We start from the raw sequence: 14,365 nt of genomic DNA on the forward strand, positions 1-14,365 counted from the left end.
CTAGGGGGTGCAGCCACCACTACCCCAACCGTGTGCTTTGACTCCGTCAATGGAGAAACACGCAACAGGGAAGCAGGTTCGGGGTACGTAGAAGATGATGATGATGATGAAGACAATGAAGATAGCTCACAGCAAGGAAGCGGAGAAACCGGTTTCCCCAATAGCCAGGATATGTTTATCACCCTGGACCTGGAACCAGTAACCCCCGAACTCACCCAAGGCGTGCTCCCAGACCCTGAGGGCACACAAGGGACCTCTGGTGAGTGTACCTTTGTAAATATTACACATGGTTTAAAAGCAAGCGTGTTTAATGATTGATTTGCCCTGGCAATCACGGCCAGTACAGCTACTGGAAAAGTCTGTTAACGTGTATGGGGATGGAGCGGAAATCCTCCAGGGACATCTCCAGAAAGCTCTCCTTCATGTACTCCCAAAGCCTTTGCAAAAGGTTTCTGGGGAGGGCTGCCTTATCCCGTCTGCCATGGTAGGACACTTTACCACGCCAGGCCAGTAGCACGTAGTCTGGAATCATTGCATAACAAAGCATGGCAGCATATGGTCCCGGTGTTTGCTGGCATGCAGACAACATCCATTCCTTATCTCTCTTTGTTATCCTCAGGAGAGTGATATCATTCACGGTCACCTGGTTGAAATGGGGTGATTTTATTAAGGGGACATTCAGAGGTGCCCGTTCCTGCTCGGCTGAACAGAAATGTTCCCCGCTGTTAGCCACGCGGTGGGGGGGGAGGGGTGGGTGAAGGGATCATCCCAGAGAATTGGGTGTGTGGGGGAGGGGGTAGTTGGGTTTGTGCTGCATGTTAACCCGGAAACCGCAGCCCCTCCTTTTACATTGCAAACCCATTTTAAATGGCCAACCCAACGGGTCCTTGGTATGGTTAATGAGAGCAGTACTGTTTTAAACCATCCCCACATGTTAACAAGGTTAAAAAAGCCAAAAGACTGTGTCTTACCATGGCTGCCTGCAAGCTGAAATCTGTGGCCTGGCACTGCGTGAGTGATCTCTCACACCAAACCGGCAGGCCCTCAATATAAGAGGAAAAATGCGACCTTGTAACGAAAGCACATGTGCTGTGTAATGTGAACAGCAAAATTTAACGTGAAAGAGTGTACCCATTGTTCTCTAAAATGTGTCTTTTTTTAACCACCTCTCCCTTGTCCTCCACCAGCTGCAAATGTTTCTCCTTCGCAGAGGCTAGCAAAGATTAGAAGGAGAAAACGGCGGACTTGGGATGATATGTTCACGGAGCTCCAGATGTCCTCCCACGCTGAAAGAGCACAGCAGAATGCGTGGAGGCAGTCAATGTCAGACTACAGAAAAGCACAATATGAACGAGAGGAGAGGTGGCGGGCTGAATCGCGGGATGAACAGAGCAAGTGGCGGGCTGAAGATGATAGGTGGCGTCAGCTTGCAGACAGAAGGCAAGAGTCGATGCTCCGGCTGCTGGAGCATCAAACTGATATGCTCCAGCGTATGGCTGAGCTGCAGGAAAGGCAGCAGGAGCAGAGACCGCCGCTACAGCCCCTGTGAAACCAAATGCCCTCCTCCCCAAGTCCCATTGCCTCCTCACCCAGACGCCCAAGAACACGGTGGGGGGGCCTCCGGCCACCCAGTCACTCCACCCCAGATGATTGCCCGAGCATCGGAAGGCTGGCCTTCAATAAGTGTTAATGTTTTAAAGTTTTAAACTGCAGTGTGTCCTTTTCCTTCCCTCCTCCCCCACCCCTCTCGGGCTACCTTGGCAATTATCCCCCTAGTTTTGTGATGAATTAATAAAGAATGCATGAATGTGAAGTAACAATGACTTTATTGCCTCTGCAAGTGGTGCTCGAAGGGGGGAGGGGAGGGTGGGGTGGTTGGTTTACAGGGAAGTAGAGTGAACCGGGTGCGGGGGGCGGAGGGTTCATCAAGGAGAAACAAACAGAAGTTTCACACTGTAGCCTGGCCAGTTTCAAAACTCGTTTTCAAAGCTTCTCTGATGCGCACCGCGCCCTGCTGTACTCTTCTAACCGCCCTGGTGTCTGGCTGCGCGTAATCAGCGGCCAGGTGATTTGCCTCAACCTCCCACCCCGCCATAAATGTCTCCCCCTTACTCTCACAGATATTGTGGAGCACACAGCAAGCGGCAATAACAATGGGGATATTCCTTTCACTGAGGTCTGAGCGAGTCAGTAAGCTGCGCCAGCGCGCTTTTAAACGTCCAAATGCACATTCCACCACCATTCGGCACTTGCTCAGCCTGTAGTTGAACAGGTCCTGACTACTGTCCAGGCTGCCTGTGTATGGCTTCATGAGCCATGGCATTAAGGGGTAGGCTGGGTCCCCAAGGATCACGATAGGCATTTCAACATCCCCAACGGTTATTTTCTGGTCCGTGAAGAAAATCCCTTCCTCCAGCTTTCGAAACAGAGCAGAGTGCCTGAAGACGTGAGCATCATGTACCTTTCCCGGTCATCCCACGTTGATGTTGGTGAAACGTCCCTTGTGATCCACCAGGGCTTGCAGCAGCATTGAAAAGTACCCCTTGTGGTTTATGTACTCGGTGGCTTGGTGCTCTGGTGACAAGATAGGGATATGGGTTCCATCTATGGCCCCACCACAGTTTGGGAATCCCTTTGCAGCAAAGCCATCCACTATGGCCTGCACATTTCCCAGAGTCACTACCCTTGATATCACCAGGTCTTTGATTGCCCTGGCAACTTGGATCACAGCAGCCGCCACAGTAGATTTGCCCACTCCAAATTGATTGTCTGGTGTTGCAAGCTTCCACGGGGCTATCGCCACTCGCTTCTCAACTGTGAGGGCTGCTCTCATCCTGGTATTCTGGTGCTTCAGGGCAGGGGAAAGCAAGTCACAAAGTTCCATGAAAGTGCCCTTACGCATGCGAAAGTTTTGCAGCCACTGGGAATCGTCCCACACCTGCAAAACGATGCGGTCCCACCAGTCTGTGCTTGTTTCCCGGGCCCAGAATCGGCGTTCCACAGCATGAAACTGCCCCAGTAACACCATGATTTGCACATTGCTGGGGCCCGAACCTTGTGTGAGGGCTGTGTCCATGTCAATTTCCTCATCACTCTTGTCGCCGCATTGCAATCGCCTCATCGGCTTGTCCTGGTTTTTCTTTGGCATGTCCTGGTTCTGCATATACTCCAGGACAATGCGCGTGGTGTTCATAGTGCTCATAATTGCCGCGGTGATCTGAGCGGGCTTCATGATCCCAGTGCTATGGCGTCTGGTCTGAAAAAAGGCGCGAAACTGATGGATGGAGGGAGGGGCGACTGATGACATGGCGTACAGGTACAGGGAATTAAAATCAAGAAAGGTGGCTGTGCATCAGGGAGAAACACAAACAACTGTCACACAGAATGGCCCCCCCAAAGATTGAACTCAAAACCCTGGGTTTAGCAGGCCGTTGATTTCACGGAGGGAGGGAGAAGCAAATGAATACATCTATTTTTTACATCTTAAGCTGGCAGCAGATGGTGCAGCATGACTGATAGCCCTCGGCATCTTCTGGGTGCTTGGCAGAAGATACTGTACTACGACTGCTAGCCATCATCGTCAAGACGGTTCAATAGGACTGCCGGTAGGACTGAGTCTCCAGGAGACAAAGCATGTCTGCCCAGGTGCCTCTGATTGAACTGGAGTACGACGACGACGGATACCAGTCGTAATATACCATCTACTGCCAAAAGGCAAGGGGCTGCTGCTGTGTAGCAATGCAGTACCACGTCTGCCGGCACCCAGATGACATATGGTGACGCTGAGCTGAGCTGAGCTGAGCGGGCTCCATGCTTGCCGTTGTATGTCGTCTGCACAGGTAACCCAGGTAAAAAGGCGCGAATTGATTGTCTGCCATTGCTCTGACGGAGGGGGAGGGGCCTGACGACATGTACCCAGAACCCCCCGCGTCACTGTTTTTGCATCATCAGGCACTGGGATCTCAACCCAGAATTCCAATGGGCGGCGGAGACTGCGGGAACTGTGGGATAACTACCCACAGTGCAACGCTCCGGAAGTCGATGCTAGCCTCGGTACTGTGGACGCAGTCCGCCGGCTTCATGCACTTAGAGCATTTTATGTGGGGACATATACAATCGATTGTATAAAACCGATATCTATAAAACCGGCTTCTATAAATTCGACCTAATTTCGTAGTGTAGACATACCCTTAGTGTTGTTAAGAGACAGAGCAGAAGACAGGCTAACCTTTACCCTAACATCTCAAGATTTGTAGAAGCTGGGATTGTGCGAGGCGGATGGGAAACTACATGGGAACCTGTTTTCTAGCCTTGCTTTAAGATGAGAATGGACTGCTGACTAAGATAATGGGGAGGAAAATGTATAAACAAGATTCAGCTGTATCCGTTGACATATGTGACCTGCCTAAGGAAGGGGACCCCCCATCCGTAGGCTCCCCCTGCAATTGCTTGAAATAAACTGCCTCTGACTTGCTGCTAACAAACACGAAGAGTGAAGACTCCGTTTCTTCCACAGGAATCTGGGGGTGACATGGACTGAAGCCCCCTCTGTAAACTTCCCTCTCCCCCTGACAGGCTGAGGAATCACGTCCACATTTTGTTCCAGATTGTCCCGTCTTCCAGGAGACGGGGAAAGGGAATGGCTGTGATTCAGCCAGATCAGGTAGGGGATTTTCAAGGAGCTGCTGGGCAGAGGGAGGGAGAGGAAGGGCAGAGACACGGTGTGATAAACCTGCTGATTTTCTGAGTAGGCCCATTGGTGGCGGGGGAGGCGAGAGGGGACATTCCCCCATTTATCAAACAGGATATAACCCTACTCAACTGATTGGAATGTCAGAGTTGTTTCTGAGGCTGTGGATGGCGTTGCATTCTATATGGCTGAGGTTATGGGGCAAGTGATGCTGTATGTTCACAATCTAAGCCTGTGCACGTCTGTGGAAGCACTCTGTGTAGAAGTCCAGTCTGTCATTTCGACCATCAGAAGGAGTCCACACAGAATTCTTCTTGTAGTGTTGATAGGAGGGTTCCTTTGGGTCAGTGCGCTGTTCAATGGTATGTTGTAAATATACCTTCAGACGGAGACGACAAAAGTAGGCTTCCAGATCACCACAGAATTGTATCATACGTGGGCGGGTGGTGGGGCGGAAAGAGAGTCCCCGAGATAGGACAGACTCTTCTGCTGGGTTAAGTGTGTGGTTGGATAGATTAACAGTATTGTTGGGTGAGTTAAGGGTACCCTTGTTGAAGCCCCTGTGGCATGTAGGAGTTTAGATCGTTTACTGCCCTTAATAGGCATCAGAAAAAAAAAACACAGGAGAGAGACCCCATACGTGTTTGGACTGTGGGAAAGGTTTCACAGAGAGATCAGCACTTCTTACACTTAAAACAAATCAAAGGATCCACACAGGTGAGAGACCTCATCAGTGCTTGGACTGTGGGGAAAGCTTCATTCAGCGATCACCCCTCATTAAAAGTCAGAGAATCCTCAGAGGTATGAGAGAGCCTAGGAATAGCCGGACTGCAGGAAAAGATTCAATTTGACTTCACACCTCAGTGACCCACACAGTAGAGAGGCCTTGAATGTGCAGGATGCTTCATTAGGTGCTCCCGGAGTATCAAGCATCTAGAAATCTGTACAGGGAAGAAACCGCTGAGATGTTCTCAGTGCTGAAAATGCTCCAAGTGGAGCTAACACCACGTTGGACATCAGAGACTCCCCCACACAGCAGGGAAATTCTCTCAGGGCCCTGACTAGGCCATAGGAACAAACCCATTTCCTTGTTCCCACACACATCCGGGGCTTTTGGCTCCCAAGCATCCAGCTGCTCATCGCTTGGGTGAGGATCCAGCAGCAGCCAAGCATCAGCTGGTCAGTGACCCACTGGCTCTGCCTGGTCGAAGCAAACCCCAGACAAAGGAGGAGAAGACCTGATCAGCCCCTCCTCCCTGTTGCAGCCCTGCTTGCTGAGCTGATGGGCCACAGGTCGGGGAAGTGAGAGAGAGAAACTCCTCCAGCAGCTCCGTCTGCCTGGCTGAAGTTCCACCCTCTCCCTTCCCCTCCCAGCCAGGATCCCCCTGCCATGGAGATGAGGAGAATTACACTTGGGCCAGGCACCACCTTCACTCTAGACACCTGTACCCATCCCCCATCTTCCACCAGCCCCTGAGCTGGGCTCCCCCACTGACTTGAGCTGTTCCCTTTTAGGCAAGTGTCCCTGGGGGCTGGTAATTCCTCCCCTCCCCCAATCCCCTAGGGTGCTGGGCTCTGGGGGAATGAAATGTTAAGGGACCAGGACTTTGGGTTCTGTGGATGTCTCTGGGGATTGAATGGCTGGGGCTGGTGGAGCTTGATATCGGGGGAACTGGGTGCTGGGGTATCGAGTGTTTGGGCATCATGGGATAAGCGCATTCAGACCACGCCACTGAGAGGCACTGATTCCCACAGGACCTTTTGTCAGAGGCCTGGAGATCCCACCTCTGGCTTCGTAGCATCAGCCTCTGAAGTTCTGGCTACGCGAGGATGTGTGGTCGGGATTAGCCAGCAGATCTCTGTGACCCTCCAGCATATTTCCTAGTGTAAACTCACTCTGAGCATTTTATATGTTCTGACTAGTGTTCCCTCATTTTTTATGTCCATGTGTGGAATGAATTTGGTTCTATGCACCAGTATGTGACACATCATCTCCATACTGGTGCACAGAACTTAATTCATGTGGTGGGGGTGGGGCCAAGGTGTTTGGAGTGTGGGAGGGGGCTCAGGGCTGGGACAGAGGGATGTGGTGCGGAGGGTTGAGGGCTCTGGCTAGGCGTGCAGGTGTGGGGTGGGGCTGGGGTGAGGGCTTTGGGGTGCAGATTGTGGTGGGGAGAGGACTGCCCCCAGCTCTCTCTCACCACAGCAGCTTGGGAGTGGGTGAGAGGCAACTCTCCCCAGCCGTGGCAGCTCCTGTGGTCCTGGGCTGGGGTGAGGGAGGGTTTCCTCTCCCCAGCAACTCCAGTGGACCTGGGCCAAACCTGCAGAGGGGCTCCTCTCCCAGCCTGCCTTCACGGCCCTCGATAGCGAGCAGGTACGTGTGACACCAGTGCATGTAGAATGGTGAGATTTTAATGTATGTTTGTTGCTAGGCTGACCATATTCCAGGTGCCCCAAAAGAGGACATTAATGCGGGGCAGGAGCTGATGGGGGGTGTAGAGTTAGGGGTGCTGGAGGGGGTGCGGTTGGAGTACTCATGAAGTGAGGGCGGTGTTGGCCGCTGTCACAGTGGCGGGGTGCTGGCAACAGCTATCAGTCAGCGCCAACCTGCGGGACGTCCCCCTCAGGGCTGGGAGTCTGGGCCTGGGTGGGCGGGATCTGGCAGCAATCAATCAGCTGTGGATGCAGGGCAATTGGCTAGTTGGGAAGGTGACTAATCAGGGATATGTCTGAGCTTCAGCCCTTCTGCTCTGCAAACACCCCCGAACATTTGCTGTTATGGCAAAATGCGCTCAGTAAGCTCAAAGCCGAGGATCTGTCCATAAAGACCCAGACATATGTCAAAGTTTTGTTACTGAAATATGTGATAGTTCTGGGGATTGTCCCACTCAAACTCCTCAGAGACGACAAAGGACCAACTGTGGGTATTAGAAAACTCTTATCTGGCCGTCCATCACCAACAGGAAGAAAGGGGTAAACAAAGACATTTATAATTCACCTGCAGGATGCTTTCGAGCTAACACACACCATGAAGTTGCCTGACCCCATGACTGTTGGCCCCCTTCTGAAACTTAGTGGGGGGGTTGGTTGGCTTCTCCCAGTACCAAAAGACAGGAAGGGCCAATGAGAAACGAAAACCCTGAGACTAGTCCCCAGGGCGAATGGAGAGAGGCCAAGGCACTAGATCAACCTTGTTGACAGGGCAGGCAGGCCAATGAGGGACTCAGGTGCCCGTTCTCTGTGTGAGCTGGAGTTGCCTGCCAGAGAAGGGCAGAGCTAAGGGCAGAGGAGCAGCCAGAGCTGGGTTGGAGGCAGAGCAGCAGAAGCACTGATGCAGAGGGAAGCTGGGTCTGGAGCAGTCTGGAGCTGGGTGTGGTGAGCAGCTGGGGAGAGCGAGGGGGGGACCCCTGGGCAGCGTGGGATGACATCATGTTTTCCTTTCCCCTTTCCCATTTTTTCCTTAATTTTTTTTATTACTTGCTGTTTAATAAATCGTATTTGTTCTGAACTCTATGCAATGCTGAATGGCCACATCAGGGATGTGTTCGGAGTGAAGAGAGCACCCCAGAGTGGGGATACGACACCCTAGCCTCTGTCCTGAGTGATCGCAACAAAATTGGGGATGAAGACCCCGCAGGAATCTTGGGGCCAGCCTTGTCGGGGTTTCAGACACCAGAGTGGAAGGGGGGTCTCCAGGTAAAGGGAGTGGGAGCGAGGACTCAGCTCCTTTTGCTAGTCGATTCTATCAGGGTGGTGTATAAGCCAGAAGAGTTCCCCACAATAGTAAGACCGTTTCCCCCTCTTACCTCTGTGCATATTTATTGGCTTCTTGATAAGTTAGTTAGGATTATAGGGGAAAGTGTCAGAGCGGCCACCAGTGAGAGTTGCTGGCCACACTGTGAGGCCACCAAATTTGGTCGTGAGAATCCCTGGGCTAGATGCTCATGATGGGCCCTTCTGACCGTAGAGCCTGTGAGTGGAACAGGAGCTAGACACAGAGATGCTGCAGTGCGATGGGTTTATCGCTAGGACCCAGGAGCAGCTGGGAGGCGGCTCTGGGGGGAGCGATCGCTGGGGTCAGGCCCGGCAGCAGGAAGTGACTGGCAGCCGCTGCGGGTCTCTGGCTCCCAGGCTCCTGGCGAGATCCCCGAGCCCCGGCGGCTGGTGCTGGGAGCCCGGAGCCCTGACTGCAGCCGGGAGAGGGGAATCTCCAGCAGGGCCCTTCCCGCTGCTCCCCGGGAGCCTCTCCCAGGGCAGAGCCCCCAGCCTGGCCAGGCCCCTTCCCGGCCCGGCCCCGGCCCCTGCCCCAGGGGGGCCCCGCTCGGAGGGAAGGTAAGAGAAACCCGCCCCCACCCCCAGCTCACCCGGGCTGCAGGGGGAGGAGGGCGCAGGAGGCGGGTGCTGGGGAAGCGGGGGGCAGGCTGTGATGGGGGCTGGGGTGCACTGAAGAGAGGATGGAGGGATGGGGGGATTGTGGGGTGGAGGGGAGCGAGGCTGGTATGGGGAAAGATGTGAGTGGGGGCACTGCGAGGGAAGGGTGTGTGTGGGGAGACTGGCGGTGGACAGAGGCAAAAACGCAGCCCCCACACCCACACCCTGCTGCCAGTGTGTTATTATCAGACACACCCAGGCTGGTATGGTCTGTGCAGGGCTGGCTCTAGATATTTTGCCTCCCCAAGCAAAAAAAAAATATGGCTGCCCCCACCCCAGAGCCCTGGGCTCTCCCCCCCACACCCTTCTGCTCCCCTAGCCCTGGGCTCTCCCCCCCCACACACACACCCTGCCACCCCAGCTCTTGGCCTCCCCCGACCCGCACCCCCCTGCCGCCCCAGCCCTGGGCTCTCCCCACCCTCACCCCCTGCCACCCCAGCCCTGGACTCTCTCCCCCCTCCACCTGCACCCTCCTTCCGCCCCAGCCCTGGATCACTGGTAACTTGCTCCCAGGGTGAGTCATTCAGCAGGAATTTTGGATGTGCACAGAACACAGACAGGATTGGTTCCCATATGGTTACAGAACTGCAGTAAAGTGGAACCATTTTCAGCTTGTGTGATTGGCGGATATCTGGATGCATATTATAAGACTGTCCTACATGAATGAGGAAAAGTTGAGGTGCCTTTATTATTCTTTTGTTCCACTCTTTGTTTCTATGGGGAATTTGCCAATGCGATATCACTGTCTTCCTTTCAAACAAGTAAAACTAAAAAAAAAAAAAGAAAAGGCAATGGCTGTTGAAAATAGCAATTCCAGTCCTAATAACCACTGAGAAGAATTTCTTGCTCAATTTTATCCTACTTTTTCTACAGCAAATTACAGTGGATCAGTATATTTGATTTGGGAGAATTGAAGTAACAGCTGCCCAAATTGAGCTTGAGCAGTCCTGAATTTTGAGGTGTTCAGATCTGGAAGGCAGGTGCTAGATTCCCTTTCTGAATATTAGCTCAATCTGGAAAGGAAAAGTCAATTTCTGCTTCCATGGCTCAGAAGTGGAAATCCTCCTAAGTGCCTGATACTGTATCTAAAGCTGCCCAGGTCCTCTAGCAGAGCCTCCCCTCCCTTACTTTTCATTTTAAATGCTAGTGGGATCCACATACCTCCCTTGCTAGGTTTCAGATAGACAGGGGCACTGTCCATTTAGTCCACCCAATTCCTTCTTTGCGGGCTGCAAGGTGGGGTCACACCAGGATCCCTAATCCAGTCTGGGGAAGTCTTCTGAAGGGAATATCTGGGCCAAAGCCTTCTACTCCTTGGGCACACTTGTTCCCCATTCACAGTGCCACCCCGCTCTAGCAATGAGCTCTCCCTCCACAACCAGCTGCAGCATGAGGTTTCAGCTACCATACTCCCTCCCCCTCCCTTTCCTGTTAATAGCGGCCAAGAGAATGCTGGGAAATGTAGTTCTTTCCCTGCTCCAGGGCTGGCTCTATAGGCAGGGAGCTAACCAAGGAACTACAGCTCCCAGGGCCCCCTGTTGGCTCTCAGCTCCCAGGCTGGATCCCTGCCCGCTGCTGCCCCTGCCCCAAGCAGGTGCTTGCTTTGCTGGTGCCTAGAACCTCCCCTGGGTCTGTTTCTCATGAGTTTTGGGGTCGCCCAGGGCCCTGGTCTGATTTCTGGGCAGGATTCACATCTCAGCCACACCGGAGTCACTGCTGCTTTGGGCAGGCAGGGAGTGTGGATGGGCCAATGGGATCAGCCTCTGCCTGCCTGTCCCTGGGGGCTGCTGCAGGAGTCCAGGGCAGCTCATTCTTTAGGTGATGCCATCAGAGGGCTCCTGCTGCTCCTAAGGGAGAGGAGTTTACACGGCAGTGTGGGGAAATCCCCCAAAGTGGCCCCTTTAGTTCTGCTTTTTTTCTAGCATTTGGCTCAGAGATACTGTTACTGGGAGGGTCTGAAGAGGCTGGGGGGAATCAGGGTGTGACATGGACTGAAGCCCCTTCTGTAACCTCCCCCATCCCCCTCTCGCCCCGACAGGCTGAGGAATCACGTCCACCTTTTGCCTCACATGGGCCCGTCTTCCAGGAGACAGGGAAGGGAAATGTCTGTGATGGAGCCAGCTCAGGTAGGTGATTTTCAGGGAGCTCCTGGGCAGGGGCAGGGAGGAGACAGGATGTGATAAACCTGCTGATTTTCTGAGTGGGCCCATTGGTGACGGGGTAGGGGAGAGAGGGCATTCCCCCATTTCTCAAACAGGATATAACCCCCTTGCACAGGGCTGGGAACATTTTCAAGGCTTCCAGTGCTGGAGCGAGACCCCACTAGCCTGAGGCTGCTGTGAAATACGAAGGGAAGCTGTTTGGATTCCTGTCCCTGTCCCCGGCTCAGAGCTCTGCTTCCCGTATCAGCCTGTGGCTGGCAGGTGTGTGGGAAATGAAAAGACCCTGCCCTGCTCCGTGTGTTCGGGAGGACAAGGAGCTCTCACCTTCTCCCCACCCCCTGAAGCCTCCTGGCTGCTCTATGCATGGTGGGGGTGGGATTCGGCTACTCTGGCCCTCCAAGAGCTTCCATTTCTTTATCCTTCCTCCCGCGTGACTAGTGGGATTGTGGCTGGAAAGCAGGTGCTGAGTGGGGGACTCTTTTTCTTTCAGATGCCGGTGACCTTCGAGGAGGTGGCTGTGTATTTCACCCAAGGGCAGGGGGCTCTACTGGACCCCGCTCAGAGAGCCCTCTACAGGGACGTCATGCAGGAGAACTACGAGACCGTGACCTGCCTGGGTAAGGGATTCCTGTCCCCTCAGATACTAGAAGTAGGGTGACCAGATGACAGAGGTGAAATATCGGGACGCGGGTGGGAGCAAAAAAAAACCAAACAAGCCGGCGGTGGAGCAAAAAAAAAAAAAACCCGCCGGAGCACAGGAAAAATTGATGGGGGCTGAGAACCCACCGGCAGCTCCACGCCCCCCCCCCCGCACCAGCTTGCCTCCATTCCGTCTCCACGTCCCCCCTCAGGGAGGGAGGGGGTCAGCACGCAGAGCCCCTCCCCCAGCCAGTTGGACCCGCCAGGGGCCAGGTGAGTCCCAGCAGTGCTAGCCTTACCTGGAGCGGCTCCCAGGAAGCATCCAGCAGGCAGGTCCTGTCCCTCTGGCTCCTAAGGTCGCGCGGGTTGGGTTGGGTCGGGTCGAGGTGGGTGGGGGCGGGTGGGCTCTCTGCCCGCTGCCGCCGCCTACAATCCCAGCCCCTGCAGCACGCAGCGGAGACCTCCTCGCCGCCTCTGTGCGTGCCTGGGGAGTGGGGCTGCACCACTCTGCAGGCTCCTGCCAGCCGGTGGGCGAGCGCCGGGAGTTCAGCCATGCTTCCCCAGGGCCCAGGAAGAAGACGTGAGTGGCGCCGTCTTGCGTCCTCCACCAGATGGTCCCCAGATATCAGGAGAAAGTGCTTCCCCACCGATGTAAGGTCAGGGCACGGGACAAGTCCCCTAAAATCGGGACTGTCCCAATAATATCGGGACATCTGGTCACCCTAACTAGAAGCCGTGCGGTCTGCATGTCGGAATCTGGACAGGTTCTTCCCTGGTCAGTTACATCAGAGGCGAGTGGTTCCATAATGCACAGCTGCCATGTGAGAGAGACTTGCATCTCCGTGCCCTCTCCAGTGGGACATGGGTGTCAAAACCCAATGGACAAGCTAAACCATCCCCACCCCTCCAGCTTTCAAAGGGGCATAAATCCAGTATTGTCCTGTCTGTGTTGTTTCTCGGCTGCACACACAATACCTGTTCACCTCCCTCCTTGGGACTAGCTCCAGCCATGGGGAGGGCTCTGGGCTCTGCAGGTTTAGAAAGAGGCAGGGGTTTAAGTGCAGAGCTGTGTGTGAGTCAGCAAGGCCCCCAGAGCGCACAGATCCTGGGAGCGCCTAGTGAGGGTGTAGTAATAATTCAACTCACCTCCCCAGACAACATCCTCTGCACAAGGGGGCTCAGTGACCATTTCCCCATCCTCTTGGATTCCACGTTCCTCCAGCAGAGCACAGGCACAGGTTGCACTCATGGAATCTCCTTTCTGACAAATATTCCACCAATGCTCCATGCCCCCTGATCTGGTCTGATTCCACCCTCTGCACAGGATTCCCCTTTCCCAAACCTGAGCTGATCTCCCGGCTGGAACGAGGGGAAGAGCCGTGGGTGCCCGATCTCTGGGACTGCAAGGAAAGAAGGCTTCCGAGATACACCCGTACAGGTGAGGACTGACACAGAAACAATCTAGGGAATGAAGGAAGAAGTTGAGAATCCCAAAATATGGTGTGAGTAACGTCCTCAGTTCTTCCTCATCTCAGCCAGGACAGGGCTGCAGTCATCAGATATAGCTCACACTATTCCACCCAGCCTCTTAGCTGCAGGAGTTTGCTTCCCAGCTTTCCTTCCCTGTGAGTGTTTGGGTGGGATGTGGAGGCGGAGTCCAATTGTTCAGTCTTCGTGTTGGGTTTTCCCTAGGTGCTATTCCTCTTTCTCCCCAGCACAATGACTCCTGTCTGGATTGTGTCTCTCCAAGCAGGTGCTGAGCGAGGGAGTGAGAATGAGGAGGGGAATCATCATGAGGAAGTTCCCGGGGAAGTGGAACTGCAGGGGACCTTTGTAGGAAGAGCTGAACGGAATTTTTCCCAGTGCTTGGAGCAGGAAGAAGCCTGGGGAAACTGGCACAGGTCAGAGAGGCTTCTGGAAAACCACCCAGGGAAGAGAGTGGATGAATCTATTACCAGTGGGGAAGGAGACAAGGATCCCAGAGCACAGCAGACAAATCCCAAGGAAGAGACACCCGGGCACTACCCTCAGTGTGGGAAAGAATTCATTGTGAGATCACAGCTTGTGACACATCAGACAATCTGTACTGGAGAGAAACCCTTTCAATGCTTGGACAATGGGGAAATCTTCAATAAGCTCTCAGATCTTAATAACCATGGGAGCAGCCACACTGGGGAGAAAACCTGTCAATCCCTCGAGTGGGGGAAATGTTTCATTTCGGAGACACAAATAATTAGACATCAGGCAATCCACACAGGAGAGAGACCCCACAAGTGCTTGGAGTGTGGGAAAAGTTTCATAAGAAGGTCACACCTAGTTCGTCATCAGGCAATCCACACAGGAGAGAGACCCCACAAGTGCTTGGACTGTGGGAAAAGTTTCATAAGAAAGTCAAACCTTGTTAAACATCAGGCACTCCACACAGGAGAGAGACCCCACAAGT

The 14,365-nt window shown here is 53.8% G+C and overlaps 1 protein-coding gene across 1 annotated transcript in view; it reads left to right on the forward strand.

The window, feature by feature from the left end:
* Positions 1-14,365, forward strand: part of LOC135888227 (zinc finger protein 34-like) — a 114,789-nt gene that overhangs the window by 63,858 nt on the left and 36,566 nt on the right. Inside the window, exons 7-10 of the mRNA XM_065416035.1 lie at positions 4,576-4,663; positions 6,987-7,064; positions 11,774-11,900; positions 13,247-13,360. Coding sequence (XP_065272107.1) covers positions 4,576-4,663; positions 6,987-7,064; positions 11,774-11,900; positions 13,247-13,360 — 407 coding nt within the window. The remainder of the gene's footprint in view (positions 1-4,575; positions 4,664-6,986; positions 7,065-11,773; positions 11,901-13,246; positions 13,361-14,365) is intronic.

Source organism: Emys orbicularis, chromosome 13 (assembly GCF_028017835.1).
Source record: "Emys orbicularis isolate rEmyOrb1 chromosome 13, rEmyOrb1.hap1, whole genome shotgun sequence".
In the NCBI taxonomy this organism is placed as follows: Eukaryota; Metazoa; Chordata; order Testudines; family Emydidae; genus Emys; species Emys orbicularis.